At 39.8% G+C, this 19,623-nt stretch overlaps 1 protein-coding gene and 1 pseudogene across 14 annotated transcripts in view; both read right to left on the bottom strand.

The window, feature by feature from the left end:
• CFAP20DC (CFAP20 domain containing) overlaps positions 1-19,623 on the bottom strand; it is a 343,042-nt gene that overhangs the window by 179,424 nt on the left and 143,995 nt on the right. For 11 of the 14 annotated variants that reach the window (XR_011379498.1, XR_007921887.2, XM_051852253.2 and 8 more), the window contains one exon: positions 13,015-13,179. The exons of the other annotated variants lie outside the window; for them this stretch is intronic. Coding sequence is in view for 9 of the 11 variants with exons in the window: in XM_051852253.2 (XP_051708213.2) it covers positions 13,015-13,179 (165 nt within the window). In the remaining 2 variants the exon portion in view is untranslated. The remainder of the gene's footprint in view (positions 1-13,014; positions 13,180-19,623) is intronic. 14 annotated transcript variants of the gene reach the window in all.
• Positions 2,309-11,608, bottom strand: LOC127492423 (ribosomal protein uL30-like; annotated as a pseudogene).

Below are 19,623 nucleotides of genomic sequence, written 5' to 3'. Positions count from 1 at the left end.
ATTCAGTGGTTCACTCCCCAGATGGTTGCAATGGCTGGAGCTGAGCCAATCTGAAACCAGGAACCAGGAGATGCTTCTGGGTTTCCTATGTGAGTGCAGAGGCCCAAGGACTTGGGACATCTTCTACTGCTTTCCCAAGCCATAGGAGAGACCTGGATTGGTAGTGGGGCTTCCAGGTATTGAACTGGTGCCCCTATGAGAAGCTGGCATTACAGGCAGTGGCTTTCCCTGCTACACCACAGCACTGGTCCCTTGATCTGATTTTAAGAATAAGAAATGTATGGTGCCCAAGTAAGGGCATTTAACATGGGAAAGGTTGGGTATACTTTGGGAGTAATGAATGAAATGATCAGTTTGGCTGGAAGGATAGGCTTGGATCATACCAAAAGAGCCATAAAGTGTGAAGAGCATTCTAAATTTGGTAGGCAATGGGGAAGGTTTTGGAGAGAAAGAGAGCAAACAGGTACCACCTCTCAGATACGGCAGAAGCGCTCCTCAGTTCCTGCTGTCTCTCCTTCTGGGCCCACAGCTAAATTAGATTTCTGAGCTTTTAGCCCTCCGAAACTTTTTGCATAATTCCCCCATGTGCCCTCTTCCCTCAACTCTCGACAAGATGAAGATCCTGTGGAGGACACTAAGGCCCCAGGGGAGCCATTGGGTAAAAGAAGCTGAGGTCTCTGAGTGGTAGCCCTCTCTGACTAACAGGGCTGGTGAGGGTAACAGCCCTTGTCTTAAAACACTGCCCACTGCCTGCTACACTTTCTGCTGTGCCCCACTTGCAAGACCTGATTACTATGATGATGATCCTGAGGAAGACCACATTGCCTTCCAGGCTTGGACATACAAGGGCTACTGCCTACTTCTGATCTGACAACTTCCCTAAAAAGATACCTATAGCTAGCCAATTGGTCTCATTAGCTTGAGGTATAATTTTTATATGTGGTGAGATTAAATCCCCTCCCACTTTACAGCATAATGCATACAGGGTTCTGAAACAGGCCATTCATCCTCAGGAAACTCCACATATGTAGATCTGAGACGAAGTAATGTGTGTGGATGCATGGGTGTTTTTGGGCCTGTTTTGGGGTTTGTAATAGATGAAGTTGAAGGGATGGGCAGAGGCTAGATTAGTGAATTGAATATTCCCACTGAGACTCAATGGGATTCATTTTTCTAATGTTTATGTACATTTTTGAGTAGCAGACAGAGAGAGAGAGAGTCCACTTGTCTAAATGGCAGAATCAGAACTTTACTTCAAGAAACTTTTAGTTCAACATGAGAAACATCTTTCTATAAAGTATGCCCAAATGTACTGAAGGGCTGTATCTGATATGGCATGGGTCTAGATGTGAATTCTGTAGAGTGTGGGAACCTCTCCTCCCCTTTCAATCCTGGGAACCATTCAACTATAAGCCTTGCTTTCTGTTCAAATATCTGTCCATGAAAATTTTCTTGATGTTCTTCATTTTTTTTAAACTTGTTTATTTAAATGGCAGAGTTACACAGAAAAGGCAAAGAGAGAGAGAGAGAGAGAGAGAGAGAGAGAGAGAGAGAGAGAGAAAGAGAGATTGATTGATTTTCCATTTGCTGGTTCACTCTCCAAATGGCTGCAATGGCCAGGGCTGGGCCAGGAGCCAGGAACTTCTTTTGGGTCTCCCACATGGGTTGCAGGGCCCAAGCACTGGGGCCACCCTCTGCTGCTTTTCTCAAATGCATTAGCAAGGAGGTGGATTGAAAGTGGAGCAGCCAGGATTCGAACCAATGCCCACATGGGATACCAGCTTCACAGGCAGCAGAATATGATACACCACAATGTTGGTCCCTCAATGTGTATTTAAATTTTTTTTTTTTTTTAATTTTTGACAGGCAGAGTGGACAGTGAGAGAGAGAGACAGAGAGAGAAAGGTCTTCCTTTTGCCGTTGGTTCACCCTCCAATGGCCGCCGCTGCAGCCGGCGCACCGCGCTGATCCGAAGGCAGGAGCCAGGATCCAGGTGCTTTTCCTGGTCTCCCATGGGGTGCAGGGCCCAAGCACCTGGGCCATCCTCCACTGCACTCCCTGGCCATAGCAGAGAGCTGGCCTGGAAGAGGGGCAACCGGGACAGAATCCGGCGCCCCAACCGGGACTAGAACCCGGTGTGCCGGCGCCACAAGGTGGAGGATTAGCCTATTGAGCCACGGCGCCGGCTGTGTATTTAAATTTAAAATTAAAAAATTTTTACACATTTTGGTACATTTTTTTCCACAAAGTATGTATATCAGTGTACGAATACTATTTAATAAGTCTTTAATAAGCAGACCTCTTAAAGTTTGTTATTACAATTAACATACCAATTTTTAAAAGCCTGTTTCACTTTAATGCTTCTGTTTATAATCATATTATCATAGTTGTTTCTATAAACATGTATAATGCTACGTATCTTATTATAACAGGGTCCTAATTAAAACCTACAGGGAAAAGTACTTTAAGTCTTTGGTTTCTAAAATAAAAAGTAGAAGGGACAGAGTTTCTCTAATGAGGAATATCTTAAGAAAACTACAAGCAGAAACACATGCCTTTTGAATTCTGAAAGGGGCCCTTTTAAGAGCTGATATCAATATGCATAATATAAGGTTAAAAAATCAAGATTAGATTAAAGTCATGCTCTAGGCATTTCATTTTCTTGTGTTTGTAGAAAATGAACTTGGTGTAGGTCAGAAATGTTACCATTAATTATTCTGCTGTTTTACTGAGGGGTACACACCTTTGTAGTTATACTGTAAAACCTGAGGGCCTACTCTAATTGTCTTTTAGAAAAATAAACATTCATTTTTGTCTCAGGATACAATGTTCTAATTATTATAGCCATTTAAGTTTACAGGGTTTTTAAAGTTTAACCAGAAAAACCTGCTGAATTTTCAGCTCTAAACACTGAGGGGTCATGTTCAAGACTTACATCTATTATCTACCAATCAAATCAGAGTTAAATCTGGCTCCAAAACCCAGACTTTGAACTAGATTTTTATTTTAGTGTATGTGGGTGGTTATAAAGAATGTAAAAAATCCAAAATAGCCTGACATGGTGTAGCCATATTATTTTAAATAAGGTACTGAACCTTTCTAAGTCTCACCTTCTTCAGCCTAAGACTGGGATAATACTGATACCAAGTCAAGGCATTTTTGGGTTACCTTAGATGAAACAAGGTATATAACATGTTAGGTGTTAGGCCTCCTGGGGAGTAAATGATTCATAAATAAGTTATTACTTCCTTCCATGTTGAACTGTATTTAACAGTTTACAATATCTGCTCACAGTCACTCACATCTTCCTTTGTCTAGTCTTTCAGTAGTGACTGGGCATGAATTCTGGGCAGGTCCAGGTTGAGGCACCGAGTAAGACAGGGAGTAAGGTGGACAGCCACCTTCTTCAAGGAGCCCTCAGCCTCATGGGGGAGATGGATGTTAAAGCAGATCGTAAATAGTCTAGCACAACTGTGGTAAGAGTTGTACTTATGAGACCTATGAAGGAACAGTCAAAAGGCATGGAAGTGCGGTGCGGTGTATAAATGGTATGTAGTATTTGGGGTCAGAGAAATGACACTCAACTTTGAGACCAAAAGGTTGATAAGGATTTGATCTCCATGCAGTTTTTCTATCTCCACAGGCAAGACACTGAAGCTCACAAGGTTTAGAGATCTGTCCACACTTAGAGCAGGGGCTCAGAACCCGTGACCCAACACCTGTGTGTGCCTTTTTACCTTACGTGATGCTGACATCAGTGAGCCAGGAGGGCACCCAAGGGGCTTCTTCCCATATTCACTATTCATCTTCTCTGCAATTCTGTAAACTGAACTAACTAAAAACTTCAGTTATCCTATCTGAAAAACAGGTCTATTTAATGACTTTATTGGCAAATACACAGACTTCGTGAACATGACAACTCAATGCATTTGATGAGGGCTTATGGAGGACAGAACATCAGACTATAACACCTATTTTTGGAGGGATGAAAGCTGAATAGGGGGAGCACAAATGGCCTCAGTACTGGGCAGGTAACATGTTCATGACAAGCAGGATCATGTAGAATGCAGAGAAATGTGGCTAAACTGAGAATGTATGTGCAGTGCAAGCTATTTTAATTAAAATAATTTTTGAGACATGTTGGAGAGCTTCAGTCTCTAGACCCTGGAAGCATGAAGAGAAAAACAGACAGGTAAATGGCCAACGCATGAAAGACCTTGCGATTAAAATCAGTCTTCAGTTTCTGCAAATAATTAAAACCAGTATCTTATCTCATTAATAAAAAGTTTAAGGATTTTTGAAAGGCAATAAAATAATATTAAAAACTAAAATTAGAACATCTCTCTTCTGGAGTTGGGCCTTAGATAATGTAAAAACATCTTTGTGGGTAGAGTTAAGATATGTTAACAAGATAAAAAGTAATAAAACACAGGATATTACTTTTCTTCACAAATTTAATTTATTAAAATGTCAGAATTAGCCTAATTTTTGTTCTTTACTCTTAATGAGCAAAGAAATTTTTCTTTTTTTATGAAAACTTTTTATTCATAAAGAATTATACATTTACTTCTATTTGGCATAATAACCACACAGCCTAGAGGGTATGAGCTTCATTGTACAGAAGAGTGGAAACATTGTTCCCATATTTATTTACTTATTTTTATAAAAGATGTGACAGAGGGGGAAGAGATGAAATACCCTGAAATTCCAAGCAAAATTTTTGGTATGTATGTTTGCCCGGTGAAGGGATCCTTCCTTTCTCAAATTCTGAGCTAAGAAAAGGACTATGCCAGCTGCAGGCTAGAACAGAAAAGTCATTAGAAACAATGAGAGCCAGCCAAGTCACAGTGCCTGCAGAGTTGTCACTGAGAAGCTGGAACATGGATCCACAGCAGACACAACCGAGCAATTGTTTTTGGTGCTCCATTTCATAACTGTATTTCAAGTCTTTTCAAAATAAGACCCTGGTAGCCCCTAAGCTGAGGTATGCCTGTGGGCTTGGTCCATGGCTACAAGTCCTGGGAAATCTTGTACACATGCTCTGGCCAGTCATTCACCAAAGTCAAACCCCAGGGTGGAAGCTGTGACAAAGGAAGACTCCTTCCTCAATGGTCTCTGCTGATTCCAAAGGAGGCAGCACCCAAGAATGGAAAACAACGGAACTTCTCCTTGGGACTGGGTAGGGATGAGGTGCCTGCTGTGATAATAACTATCTTTTCCTTGATCCTTCCTTTCCAATTTCTGGGGATATGGCCGAAAACAATCTTCTCTGAAAATACTTGATAATAATTCCAAAAAAAAAAAAAAAACACAACCTGTTTTCATTGTGCTTTCAGATATTCTGGGTCTAGTTCAGTTGGTGGATGAGCTGATTGATGCATTCACCCCGATAGCCATGTGAGCCCAACTCCTTAGGAAGCTCACCCTCTTCTTCTAGCATGATGGGCCACTGATGGTTGGAAAAGGTGCAGGAACCCCAGATATCCTGGAAATACCTCCCCAGGGAGGCGATTTCATGAAGGAGGTCTTCCAAGCAGATGACACTTAATCTCCCCAGGTGTTCCTCAATCTGTGTTGTCTGTCAAAGGATGGTCTTACTGTTGACCCTTGCTTGTCACATTTTAAGATGAGTTCCCCGAGAGACTGCAGATTTGGAAATCCCCAGGTCACGTAAGGTTCCACTGTCGGCAACACTTTTAGGTTTGGGGGGGTGACTTTCACAAAGACGCCACTGAAGTTTCTTCAAGCGAGGTCTTGCAATGGTCCTGTCCACCAGTGAACTCACCCTGTTAATCCTTTAGAGACACACAACAAAGGCCAAGGAATGCTTCTCTGGCATTTCCAGGGAATGAGGTTTCACTTCCAGTTGTCTGAGCTATACCACATCACGTCACTGTCACCAGGAATAATGTACAAAGCATTCCAATCGCTTAACCCTGCATTCTTTTCCTTTCCTCTCCTTCTTGGCCAAAAGTACCTGCTTTGCCTGTGTGGCTTTGAGGGCTTGATAAGCTTTTCTCTTTTTCAGATTCTCTGGAACAAATGGAATCCTTTTTCTTTGCTCTTCCTCTACCATCTTTCTCCTGTGGCAGCTCAAGAAACCTTTTCTTAGGGAAATAATTATCTCAAGAAAATGATGCATTTAGAAGAAGAAGGACACCTTATTTATAGGCCTTGTTGGATAATTTCCATCATTGGAGCTTGAAAAGACAGTCGTTTTCTGTAATGTGGGAAGGCTTCCCAGGAAGATGAGACTTGAACTAGTAGTCAGACATTCAGACATTATTGAAAGGTAGTCAGTTGGTAGACAAGAATATACCTCTGAAAACAGATCACCCAGTCATATCTCAGCTCTATTGCTCACCAATTCCTTGCTCTTTGCCAACCTCCATCTAATCTACCAAATAGTGATTATGATGCTACCTACACAGAGGAATGTTAAGGAAGGATTAGATGAGGTAGGCTTTGTATTAGGTTTACTGCTTGGAACACAGTAAGAACTCACTAAACATTAGCTGATGATGAAGATGATGATTTGTCCAAAATACCTTCATCTGCTCAAATCATGTAGCTAGGCATTTTATTCATTTATTTGATTACTCAATCAACAAATATTTATTGAGCCCTAGCAAGTGATAAGCAATGAGTTACTAGAGAAACAACAATAAATAGGATCCCTGCAGTACTAAAGCTCACATTCAAGAGGTGAAGACAGCAAAAAGCACTCAAGTAAATAAAAAAGTACCAGGCATGATAATTCTTGTGCTGAAAGTTAAAACAAGAGATGTGACAGAAAGAGTGTCTTGGGGGTTACTGGAAGTCACTGTATTGTAGCCCCAAGTTCCTACTAGTAAAAGTATAACTGAAAATTCATACTTCAATTAAAAAATTTCAAAATTCATGCTAACATAGTGTAAATATGCATTTCCCTATTATACCACAAATAAAACAGTTGTTTACTATTTAACTACATATTTATAATTTTGCTCATAAATTTGGATGCTCTTCCCATTATATATTTTGCATGAAAGTACTGATAATTAAATAAAAAGATATATTTTAATTTTATACCAATTCTTTGGGTCTTTTGAAATACAGAAAAGTATAAAGAAGAGGAAACAAGAAATGTCCTATTATTGCTATTATTGCTCTAATATCATAGTATCTCCATTATATAAATCATGAATAGTCAGAAAATTTAAATTCTCTAGTAGAAAAGAATATATGATATCAGAAGTATCTTGATAGTCTGTCTACACTAGTCCCTGTTCCTAAAGGTAGTTACTGAGTTTCTTGTGTTTGCTTAAAATATTAAGCACATATCATACCTTGGTGACTATCTTTTTATTGACAACAGTGGGATCATACTGAAACAGCACTTTGTTTATTTTTTTCACTGACACTGCTTTGAGACATTCCTAGACCATCACTGAGGGAACAGGTCATTTTTATATACAGCTGCATAATATCATATTGTCTGGCCACTGAATCGATTCCCTACTATATACAAGTAGTTTATCTCCACGTTTTTGTTATTACAAGCAATACTGTCAAAAGCATCTAAAAGAAAAATGGAAACGTTGGCATGAAGCAACCCTACAAAAGTTAACATAATATCAAGCTGATTAAATGTATTTTTCATATTTAATATTAAATTTTGTATTATTAATGTTTTTTAAATATTTGGCAGAAATTTCACAGAAAAACTAAAACTCACTCTATAAATATTTGGTGACATCTTTGCTACAATGGATTTCACAGATACAGATCAATGCTCATACTAAATTCCTTTCACACTTAAAACAATTTTAAATGAAGGAATGTGATCAGCTATGATTCATTTTTATTGAAGACAGGCAAAGAGGATATGTAATTCAAATGTTAGAGATTACTAAATTCATTTCGAATTATTACCAGACATTGGAATTTTTTTTTGACAGGCAGAGTTACACAGTGAGAGAGAGAGAGACAGAGAAAGGTCTTCCTTCTGTTGGTTCACCCCCAAAATGGTCTCTATGGCCGGCGTACTGCACTGATCTGAAGCCAGGAGCCAGGTGCTTCCTCCTGGTCTCCCATGCGGGTGCAGGGCCCAAGCACTTGGGCCAACCTCTTCTGCCTTCCCAGGCCACAGCAGAGAGCTGGACTGGAAGAGGAGCAACCGGGCCAGAATCCGGTGCCCCAACTGGGACTAGAACCCGGAGTGCTAGTGCTGCAGGCGGAGGATTAGCCTAGCGAGCCATGGCGCTGGCCACACATTGGAATTTAAAATTGCATGATCTCCTTCACCAATAATCAATCCTAAGACAAGGCTAACCAAAGATCTGCGTTTAGAAAACAGGAAATTAAAGAATATCTTGTTGTATTCTGAAGTCCAAATCTGTTTCCTTTGAGATTCCTTTACTTCACAATATATCTTGTTACTTGATTTGAATCTTTATTTCATAATGTGGAACCCAAAGAAGCAATTTAATTCATCAATGCCAGAGATAGATGATTATTTCATGGTTTTTGCTGTATGCATTAATTCATCCATTTCAATTGTGCTAGGAGCTGGTGCTGTCTCATCTTATTTAAAAAGAAATCAAAACCCAGTAAGACTGCTCCTGTGGAAAGTAGGGCCCTTTGGGAAATTGCCTCCTAATTTTTAAGTAAATTACTCGTTTTGATTTGTACTTAGTAGGCTACTGCTTCTTATCGTTAGTAGCTGCATGCTCATCTTCAAAAACCAGACTTCATTCTCTGGTTCAATTAAACTGGGGTCCCATTAATGAAAATAAGATCATCAGATTCCAGTCCTCTGCAGACTAGCAGTCATTAGCTAATGTGTACTGGGAATTGACAAAGTGAACAGTGAGCATGCATGGCTTTTGGGCAATACTCCTTTTTCTGAGGAAACACAGCAGCCCATTCCTCTTATTAATCCCCCAGGAATCTTACCCAAGCATTTTTCTGCTTCCTTGTCTTTGTTCCAAGTATTTTGCCCCATCTTACACTTCCATAATGATCTTCTTTGTTTATTTATTATAAATACTTATATGAGTATATATTGAATACTTTCAAAATCTGCTTTCTTCATAAATGACCTTAATTACAAACTTCATCTTGCCTCCCTCAAGATTGCTTCAGTGTTTCCATCATCAGAACCACATAGCCATAAAAGGAGTTAAGTGACCCAGTGGTCTCAACATTACAATCACTAGGGGAGTTTTTACAAATGTCATCACAGTCAATTAAATCAGCCTTTGAAGAGCACAGACATCAGATAAAAAAAATTCGTTTTTGCCTCAAGCATTCATAAAACGTCCCAGACGTTCCTCACATATAGTGAGTTAAGAACTGTATGGTGTCTTACTCAGGGAACTTCAAAAAGTTCAAGGAAAATTGAATTACAATATAAATTTATTTTGTAGCAAAATAACTTTGAAATCCATGCAGTTTCTTTGTAATAAGACATTTTTGCATGAGATTGTTGAAAACCCCTCAAAGGCATAGATTTCAATTTTTTTGTACCAAAGCAAACTTATTTTTTAATTTCTTTTCCAAAAAACTTTTTGAAGTTTCTACCCCTTGCATAGAGATAGAAAACTGGTAGCTTTGACATGTTTGGCCCATATAGGGTTTTCAAAAAATTTTAAGATGTGTTTTAAAATTGGGAGATTTATAGTAAACAACATGGGGGCTGGCACTGCAGCATAGCAGGTAAAACAGAGCTGGCATCCAAAATGGGTACTGGTTCGTGTCCCAGCTGCTCCACTTCCGATCCATTCTCTGCTATGGCCTGGGAAAGCAGTGGAAGATGGCCCAAGTCCTCGGGCGCCTGCACCCATGTGGGAGAACCACAGGAGGCTCCTGGCTCCGAATTGGCGCAGCTCCGGATGTTGTGGCTATCTGGGGAGTGAACCAGCATTCTGTAACTCTGCCTTTCAAATAAATAAATAAATCTTTCAAAAATATAAACAAAATGGATGATCTGGTATGAGTGGGCCCACATTCTTAAAAGAAAACACTGGCTAAAAGTCAACCAACCACAGTTACCCTTGCTAGCCTAGGTGTGAGCTTACAGCTGGCTGCACTTGTCACCAATCCCTCAAAGGAGTTCAATGTGAACTGTCATTTATTGTATCAGTTATTGTATTATTGCTGTTAAAATTACTGTTTTAGTAGTAGCAGAACCATTTCTCTGAAGCACCTCATTCCTTCCCCACTCCTCACTGTTGAATTTGAAAATGTTTCTGTATGACAGAACTGCATGTTCCCTCTCATATATACAAGTTTTTTAAAAAGATTTTTGTTTTGAAAGACTTGATTTGAACTTTGGATAGTGACTGCTACAGACTGGGAAGGGTGGGAAGAGAGGGCTAGAGGGAGGTTGGATGATAGGTTCTAGTTACATAGGACTAATAGATTCCACCTTTCTACAGCAAAGCAGGATGACTCTAGTTCACAGTAATATAAACTATATGGTTCTGGACATGGAAAAGGGTGAAAAAATAGAAATTTTTGGGCTGGTGTTGTAGCATAGCAGGTTAAGCATCCACCTGCAGAGCCACCATCCCACATAGGCGCCAGTTTGTGTCCTGACTGCTCCATTTCTGATCCAGCTCACTGCTAATGGCCTGGGAAAGCAGTGGAAGATGATCCAGCTACTTATGCACCTTCTACCCACAAGGGAAATCTGGATGAAGCTCCTGAATCCTGACTGTTACATATATAAATACATCCTAAAAAAAATAGAAATGTTATATGGTTGGATCAGTTGTATCTTTTTTTAAATTTTTATTTATTTATTTATTTATTTTGACAGGCAGAGTGGACAGTGAGAGAGAGAGACAGAGAGAAAGGTCTTCCCCTGCCGTTGGTTCACCCTCCAATGGCCGCTGCGCTGTGGCCGGCATACTGCGCTGATCCGATGGCAGGAGCCAGGTACTTATCCTGGTCTCCCATGGGGTGCAGGGCCCAAATACTTGGGCCATCCTCCACTGCACTCCCTGGCCACAGCAGAGAGCTGGCCTGGAAGAGGGGCAACCTGGACAGAATCCGGCGCCCCGACCGGGACTAGAACCCGGTGTGCCGGTGCTGCAAGGTGGAGGATTAGCCTAGTGAGCCGCGACGCCGGCCATGATCAGCTGTATCTTACAGGCTTGTCTTGAAGTGCTGCACTGTGCCCTAAAAGATGCTAATCATAAATTAGAGACATAGATTATAAAAAATGTTAAAAGATGTTTACATGAAAGAAAAAAAAAGTTCCATGAGAAACAGTGACTTGACCAGCCCTTGTCCTGACTGTTGATGTACAATGGAATACTTTATCCCTTTTAGTATTTTTTTGTTGTTGTTCTAGTACTATTGGTTGAACTCTGTAATTAATACACAATTATTCTTAGGTGTTTAAATTTAACTGAAAAACGATCCCTGTTAAATATAAGAGTGGGAATAAGAGAGGGAGGAGATGTACAATTTGGGACATGCTCAATCGGACTTGCCCCAAATGGTGGAGTTAGAAATGTGCCAGGGGATCCCAATACAATCCCATCAAGGTGGCATGTACCAATGCCATCTCACTAGCCCAAGTGATCAATTTCAGTTCACAATTGATCACACTGATAGGTCTAAGAGTCAAAGGGATCACACAAACAAGACTAGTGTCTGTTAATACTCACTGATAGAATAAAAAAGGGAGAGAATGATCCAACATGGGAAGCGGGATACACAGCAGACTCATAGAATGGCAGATGTCCTAAATAGCACTCTGGCCTCAGAATCAGCCCTTAAGGCATTCGGATCTGGCTGAAGAGGCCATGAGAGTATTTTAGGCATGGAAAGCCAAGACACTGTGGCAAAAAAAAAACCCAAAAAACAAAAAACAAAACAAAACAAAAACAAAAACAACTAAATGAAAAATCTCTGCGAGTGAGATCCCAGTGGAAAGAACGGGGCCATCAAAGAAGGAGGCACCTTCCTCTTTGACTATGGCGCTGTCGGAAGAAGATCGAAGTTGGCAAACTCAAAAGGCTTCCATAGCCTTGGCAACTTATAACTAGAGCCTAGGGAGATTACTGACGCCATAAACAAGAGTGTCCAATTGTTAAGTCAACAACAGGAGTCACTGTGTACTTACTTCTCATGTGGGATCTGTCCTTAATGTGTTGTCCAATGTGAAGTAATCCTAGAACTAGTACTGAAACAGTATTTCACACTTTGTGTTTCTGTGTGGGTGTAAACTGATGAAATCTTTAGTTAATATATACTGAATAGATCTTCTGTATATAAAGATAATTGAAAATGAATCTTGATGTGAATGGAATGGGAGAGGGAGTGGGAGATGGGAGGGGTGCGAGTGGGAGGGAAGTTATGGGGGGGGGGAAGCCTTTGTAATCCATAAACTGTACTTTGGAAATTTATACTTACTAAATAAAAGTTTAAAAAAAAATAAAAAAAAAAGTTCTTATGTGTCAAATACCCAGGTAACCAGCCCGCTTTATTCATTCACATTATGCTCCTGGCCTCAGCAGTGACCTGCTTTTAGCTCCTGGTGTGATGGGTATACGGCCAGGACTGGATAAGTGCTAAGGGTACAGAGAGTGAAGGACAGTGTCCTCTTTTTTTTTTTTTTTAATTTTTGACAGGCAGAGTGGACAGTGAGAGAGACAGAGAGAAAGGTCTTCCTTTTGCCGTTGGTTCACCCTCCAATGGCTGCCGTGGCCAGCGCACTGCGGCCGGCGCATTGCGCTGATTTGAAGCCAGGAGCCAGGTGCTTTTTCTGGTCTCCCATGCAGGTGCAGGGGCCAAGGACTTGGGCCATCCTCCACTGCACTCCCGGGCCATAGCAGAGAGCTGGCTTGGAAGAGGGGCAACTGGGACAGAATCCGGCGCCCCAACCGGGACTAGAACCCGGTGTGCCGGCGCCGCAAGGCGGAGGATTAGCCTATCGAGCCACGGCGCCGGCCAGGACAGTGTCCTCTTTTAAAGGATGCAGGCATATTTCGCTTAAAATTTGCTTGTCTGAGTACATACCTGTCTCTGCTGAACTCAGAGGATGACCTCCAAATTTCATTTCCGTTTGGCGGAGTTTGGTCATATTCAGCAGCTGTGTGACATGGGGAACATCTCGTGTTAGCTGGCAGCTTCGGGGAATAATGTCAGTAGGTTCATCTGTCGGAAACGGGGCACCATATACAGCTGGAAATAAAGACAAGCATTCATTCTCTAAATGTAAACCAGTGCCGGCATCCCATGTGGGCACCGATTCGAGTTCCAGCTGCTCTACCTTCGACCCAGCTCTCTGCTACAACCTGAGAAAGCAGTAGAAGATGGCCCAAGTCCTTGGGCCCCTGCATCAGCATGGGAGACCTGGAGGAAGCTCCTGGTTCCTGGCTTTGGATTGGCACAGCTCCGGCTGTTGTGGCCAATTGGGGAGTGAACCAGCATAGGGAAGACCTCTCTCTCTCTCTCTCTCTGTTTCTCTCTGCCTCTCCTTCACTCTCTATATATCTCTTTCAAATAAATAAATCTTACATTAAAAAAAAAACATAACAAATGGAGAAGATTGAGAGGGCTGTACACAGTAAGAGCACTCAGTGGAAATATTTTACATCTGTTTTTCAATAGTAGTAGTGTGACCATCAGAGAACTAGTTAAATATACTATTTAAGATTCTGAGGGGGCTGGAGCTGTGTCTCACTAGGTTAATCCTCCACCTGTGGTGCCGGCATCCGATATGGGTGCCGGGTTCTAGTTCTGGTTGCTCCTCTTCCAGTCCAGCTCTCTGCTGTGGCCTGGGAACGCAGTGGAGGAAGGCCCAGGTGCTTGGGCCCCTGCACCTGCATGGGAGACCGGGAAGAGGCACCTGGCTCCTGGCTTCGGATCGGCGAGCTCTGACTCTTGCGGCCATTTGGGGAGTGAACCAATGGAAGGAAGACCTTTCTCTCTGTCTCTGTCTCACTGTCTGTAATTCTACTTGTTAAATTAAAAAAAAAAGATTTCTGGAAGTACATCTACTCATTTATATGAGATCAATAAGTATAATGACCATCTAAGCACTCACAGGCACTTAAAGGAGTAAATAATTTTTAACTTTCTATTTTTGAAATAAACTTAGACTTCTAAAAAGCTAAAAAAAATTCAAGGTTTCCCTTCATAATATTTTCTCAGTTTTTCCTAATGTTAACATATTTTACCTTTGAATACTTGCAAAGAAAAAAAGTTTATTATATTTAAAATATTATTTTAAAATCAAATATATTTATTCAAATATTTTAATTTTCTTGTGAGTAAATTTTCTGTTTAAGTTCTTAAGCTTTTGTACTATTAGTGTACTTTTCTCTACTAATTTATATGAATGCTCTTATGGGAAATGTATTATTTTTTGTCATTTGTATTAAGTGGGAGTATAGATTGGTAGTCCTATTCTAAAAGCAATTTTACTTTGTGTATCAAAACCCTCAAAATTGCTCATACCATTTTACTAATTTTATTTTATGAATCTAAGTAAAGAAAATTTGAAACTCAAAGATCTTTGTAAATAGTTATTTGTCATTTCTGAAAAATAAACCCTTAAATTTCTAGCACTTGAAGAGTACTGAAGTTTTTCAAGGTATGGGACAGTGAAGAATCCTTATGAACATGTCCAAAATATATGGGCAAGGCTCAAGACAACTTAAATGAAAATAATGGGTACAGCATTCTTACCTGCAGAAAAACATATATAAAATGAACAACTGACAAAAAGTTGGGAAGGAAATTTACCAAAATGTAAAACTATTTTGGGTGATTAGTTTGAGTACAGTTTTTCAACCTCACAATCATATATATATATACACATATATATAAAAATTTATACACAAATATATATATACATATATACATTTGATTTTTAAGAAAGTGATTCATTTATTTATTAGAAGGTAGAGACACAGAGAGAGGGAGACAGAGAGGGAAGGAAGGAGTGAGGGAGGGAAGAAGAAAGAGATATCTTTCATTGCTGGTTGACTCCCCAAATGTCTTCAATAGTACAGGTTTAAGCCAGGAGCCAGGGACTCCATCTGGTTTTCCCAAGTGAGTGGCAGGGATCCAAGTACTTGGGACCATCACTACTACGTCCTGGTATATTAAGCAGGAAGCTAGATCAGAAGTGGAGTAGCCAGGACTTGAACAGGGCACTCTAACAGCAGATGCAAACATCCTAAGAGGGGAACTTAATGTACTGAGCCCCAACACTCATGCATATATGTCTGATTTTTACAAAGCCTCCATTTTTAGAAATTAGAGGAAAAAATTGTGTATGTATATGTAAATGTAAGTAGTAAGGAAAATCCAACCAATCCTCACTCAAACAACACCCTTATGTAAGTGTAAATTTTTACCACATTTACAAAAGCAAATGGTGGTAGAAAAGATTTCTGTGCACCTGAGCCAAGGTATTTTTCTAATTATATCCTAATGTCCTAATCTGGAAAAAGAAAATGAATCACTTAACTAAAAAGTTCAGTACTTATTGGCAATATAATAATAGTACCTTAGTATCTCGATGCTCCAGACATTTAAAATGTACTATATTTATACATTTTAGTTTCTAAATATTCTATGTCCATCCATTCTTTGTCACTGACAGTTAGAAAATCAAATAAAATAATTGCATAAATGAGCTTAAAACAAAGAAAGCATCTGGAAAAATAACTAAACCGACTGAGATACCTATTTAGCACAGCATATCTAACTCCTCTGAGGCTGAAAGTGATGTGACTTCCACATCAGTGCCAACATTGACAATTCACGATTTTATATTAAAAGATGGGAATTCTGAAGAACATGAATCTGAAATAAAATGCTATATTTGAGAAAGGCATATTTAAGCTGCCTCGGAAATGCTAAGTAGGCAGTGGCCTCTTGAAATGAGGTGGTGGCCATCATTCACATGAAGAAAACCCAACAACGGAAGGCTGTGAAGGCAGAAGGACTCCACTTCACCTTGGAGCTGAAGAGGGAAAGAGTTCTACCAAAGCATTGAGGGGGCAAACCCCAAGGATCTATTTTGTACAACACCTGCTTCTAAGGGGATGCTTGGTAACCACCCATGGACAAATCCCTGTCATAACAGCTTGAATTACATTACATTCAGCTCTCACATCTCTCATTTTTTCTTCTTTGGCTGTTATTTGCTTAGTTACATCCTGAGAAGTACTCTAGGCACATTTTATTTGGATACCACAATTTTTCCCCCAGGTAGCAAATAATAAATCAGGCCAGTAATCAGATCTAAAGGATTAGGGATTTGTTTCAGTCAAATTCTATCTTCTCGTAGGGTCTGTGTATGGAAACACACAGACTGCCTGATCAAGCGTCTGGATAATGACATAGTGAAACCTAAACCACTTTCTCCAAAAAAACTAAAGGCACATAATGCTGGCTGGAATGGTCACTTCAGAATGGTGAAACAGCACATGAAGGAGAAGGCTCTCAGAAGGCTGACAGGTTTGTTCCTGTAGCCACCAAACAATTAGATGTTGGGAATTTTGGTATCTGCTTCTGGTATGAGTTAGTGTATTATTATAGTGTTTGAGAGTCTTTGCAATCCCATTTGCTTTGCTTTGGCCATTAAGCCATCACAAAATGAACCATTCTGTAAGTGTTTAATATCTTTGATGATCTTACCTAGCTTTAAAAATTAAATCATCATTTTAATACATATATAAAATACTTTATTCATTAAAAATCATCATCCTCATTTCATAGGGGACATGCCCAGTAAGCTTGTGACATTTATAGGTCTGCCTTGCTTTATGACTCTACCTAATTCAGACATTTTAAACAAGGGACTAAACTCATGACATCCATCTTATTTATCTGGAAACAGCCAGTAGCGCCTAGCACAGTGCCTTATTTATATCAAACTTCACCTTCGTAAAAGACCAGTTGAGAGCCAAGTACAAAATACAAAGTCTCTGCCAAAATAGTGCAATAAAGTCTGCTTATTCATTCATTTGCTTTATAACTATCAGGTTTTCTCTGAATCCAGCATGGATTCAAATCCTTGCCCTTAGGAGTTTATCACATAATCCAAAAAATCTTAAGAAGCAATATATTACTGTAGTTAAGAGCATAGGCTCTGGAGCAAGGCATCTTGGGTTCATATCCTGCTCCACAACATACTTATTAGTTAAGTGACCCTTAAATAATCACATTACCTTGCTGTATCCTGTTTTCATCTACAAAGTTGGATATAAAAAATTACATTCTATATTGGGCTACTGTGATGATTAAATAAGGTTTAAATAATGATTAATGTATATGGGCAGTTGATAATACTGCCAGGTACATGCCAAGTATTTCATAACTGCTTTCTATTAATAACATAAATACAAAGTCAATAGAAAAATGAAATTAAGACATAAATTTAATCTGCCAGAGAAAATTACTGAAATCTATACATACTTTTCTTCACAGTACATATTTTCCATGAACTTTTTGAAGACCTCTTGTACTCTGCAGATTATCTAACTATGGTGATGACAAAACCACTACTTTTTAAAATGTGTTTTTCAGTCAGAAAAAGTTTTGATGTCTGAAGGGGCAAATAAACTTAGGCTACACCAAAAACTTGGCTTTCCTGAATGAACTATGTCCTTATAGCTTTTAAAAACAATTTGAAGAGAAATTCACATCAATATAAAATCAACCATTTCAAAGTGAACTACTCAGTGGCACTCAGTACACTCACAATGGTGCATTACAATCCTGACTATCTGCTTTCAAAACCCTTCCATCACTCCACTGTAAACACCTTACCCATTAAGAAGTTTCTACCCATCCTCTTAAGTCCTCAGTGCCAGGAACACACAAATCTGTGCTCTGTCCCTATAGGTTTGTCTATTCTGGATATTTCACACAAATAGAATCATACATTATGTGACTTTTGAGTCTGGTTTCTCTCACTTAGCATTGCATTTAATACTAATACATTTATCATGTATTAGTATTTTATTTCCTTTTAGGAGTAGGTATTATTCTATTGTAGTATATATGATATGATTTTGTTTGTCCCTTCAACTACTGATGACATTTGGGCTGTTTCCATATTTTGGTTATTGTGATAGTGCTGTTATGAACATGTGAGTACATGTATTTGTTCGAGTACCTCTTTTCCATTCTTTTGGGTATATATACAGGAGTGGAATTGCATCATCAAAAGATAATTCTACGCTTAAATATCTGATGAACTGACACAACGTTTTTTCATAGTGGGTGAAACATTTTGTTTTCCTACCAGTAAAATCTAGGTTCCAATTTCTTCACATCTTTGCCAATATTGTTATTTACATTAAAAAACACAGCCATTCTGTGGGTATGAAGTGGCACCTCACTGTGGCTTTAATTTGTACTTTTCTAATAAATGATGATGTTGAATATCTTTTCATGTATCTGCCTGCCATTTATATAGTTTCTTTGGACAAATGCCTATTCAGTACATTGATTTTTTTTTTAATTTAGTAGACTGTCTTTTTTTTTTTTTTTTTGGACATGCAGAGTTACACAATGAGAGAGAGAGAGACAGAGAGAAAGGTCTTCCTTCCGTTGGTTCACCCCCCAAATGGCCACTGCAGCCGGTGTGCTGCGCTGATCTGAAACCAGGAGCCAGGTGCTTCTTCCCGGTCTCCCATGCGGGTGGCAGGGCCCAAACACTTGGGCCATCCTCCACTGCCCTCCCTGGCCACAGCAGAGGGCTGAACTAGAAGAGGGGCAACCGGGACAGAATCCAGTGCCCCAACTGGGACTAGAACCCGGAGTGCTGGCACGGCAGCTGGAGGATTAGCCTAGTGAGCCATGGCGCCGGCCCAACAATATTGTCTTTCAGTTCATAAATATGGTCTTTTCATTTATTTAGGTCTTCTTTATCTTTTTTTTTTAAATTTTGTTTTGAAGTATTTGAAAAGCAGAGTTACAGAGAGAGGAGGAGAGAAAGAGAAAGAGAAAGAGAAAGAGAAAGAGAAAGAGAGAGAGAGAGAGAGAGAGAGAGAGATTCATTTAGAGAGAGAGAGAGAGAGAGAGAGAGAGAGAGAGAGAGAAAGATCCATTTCCCATTTGCTGGTTCACTTCCCAAATGGCCGCAACAGCCAGGGCTGGGCCAAGTCGAAGTTGAGAGCCAGGAGCTTCTTCCAGGTCTCCCACATGGGTGCAGGGACCCAAGGACTCAAGCACTTCAGTCACCTTCCGCTGCTTTTCCCAGGCCATCAGCAGGGAGCTGGATGAAAAATGGAGCAGCCAGGACTCAAAAAGGAGCACATATGCAACGCGGTTGTCACAGAGGTTTCACCTGCTAATAAGCCACAATGCTGGTCCCTACTTAGGTCTTTCATCAAATTTTTTTTAACATAACTGAGATTTTATGGGCTGTGTTGAAGATTGCGATACAGACATTTCCATTTGTACATAATTCTTAATATATGTGCTGGAAATAAAAAAAAAGCCACTTACCACATTCTTTTTAAAATGGTTATTCCAGCAACTTTTTAGCTTCAAATTTGGATGCGAACTTTCTTAAGATGATATCAAGAACCAACCCTTTCAGATGTTGATAAGTTGTCACATAAGTCCCATCAACTCACAATTTAATATCATATATACTAC

Source organism: Oryctolagus cuniculus, chromosome 10 (assembly GCF_964237555.1).
Source record: "Oryctolagus cuniculus chromosome 10, mOryCun1.1, whole genome shotgun sequence".
Classification (NCBI taxonomy): Eukaryota; Metazoa; Chordata; class Mammalia; order Lagomorpha; family Leporidae; genus Oryctolagus; species Oryctolagus cuniculus.
This window is presented reverse-complemented; position numbering and strand designations above follow the sequence as displayed.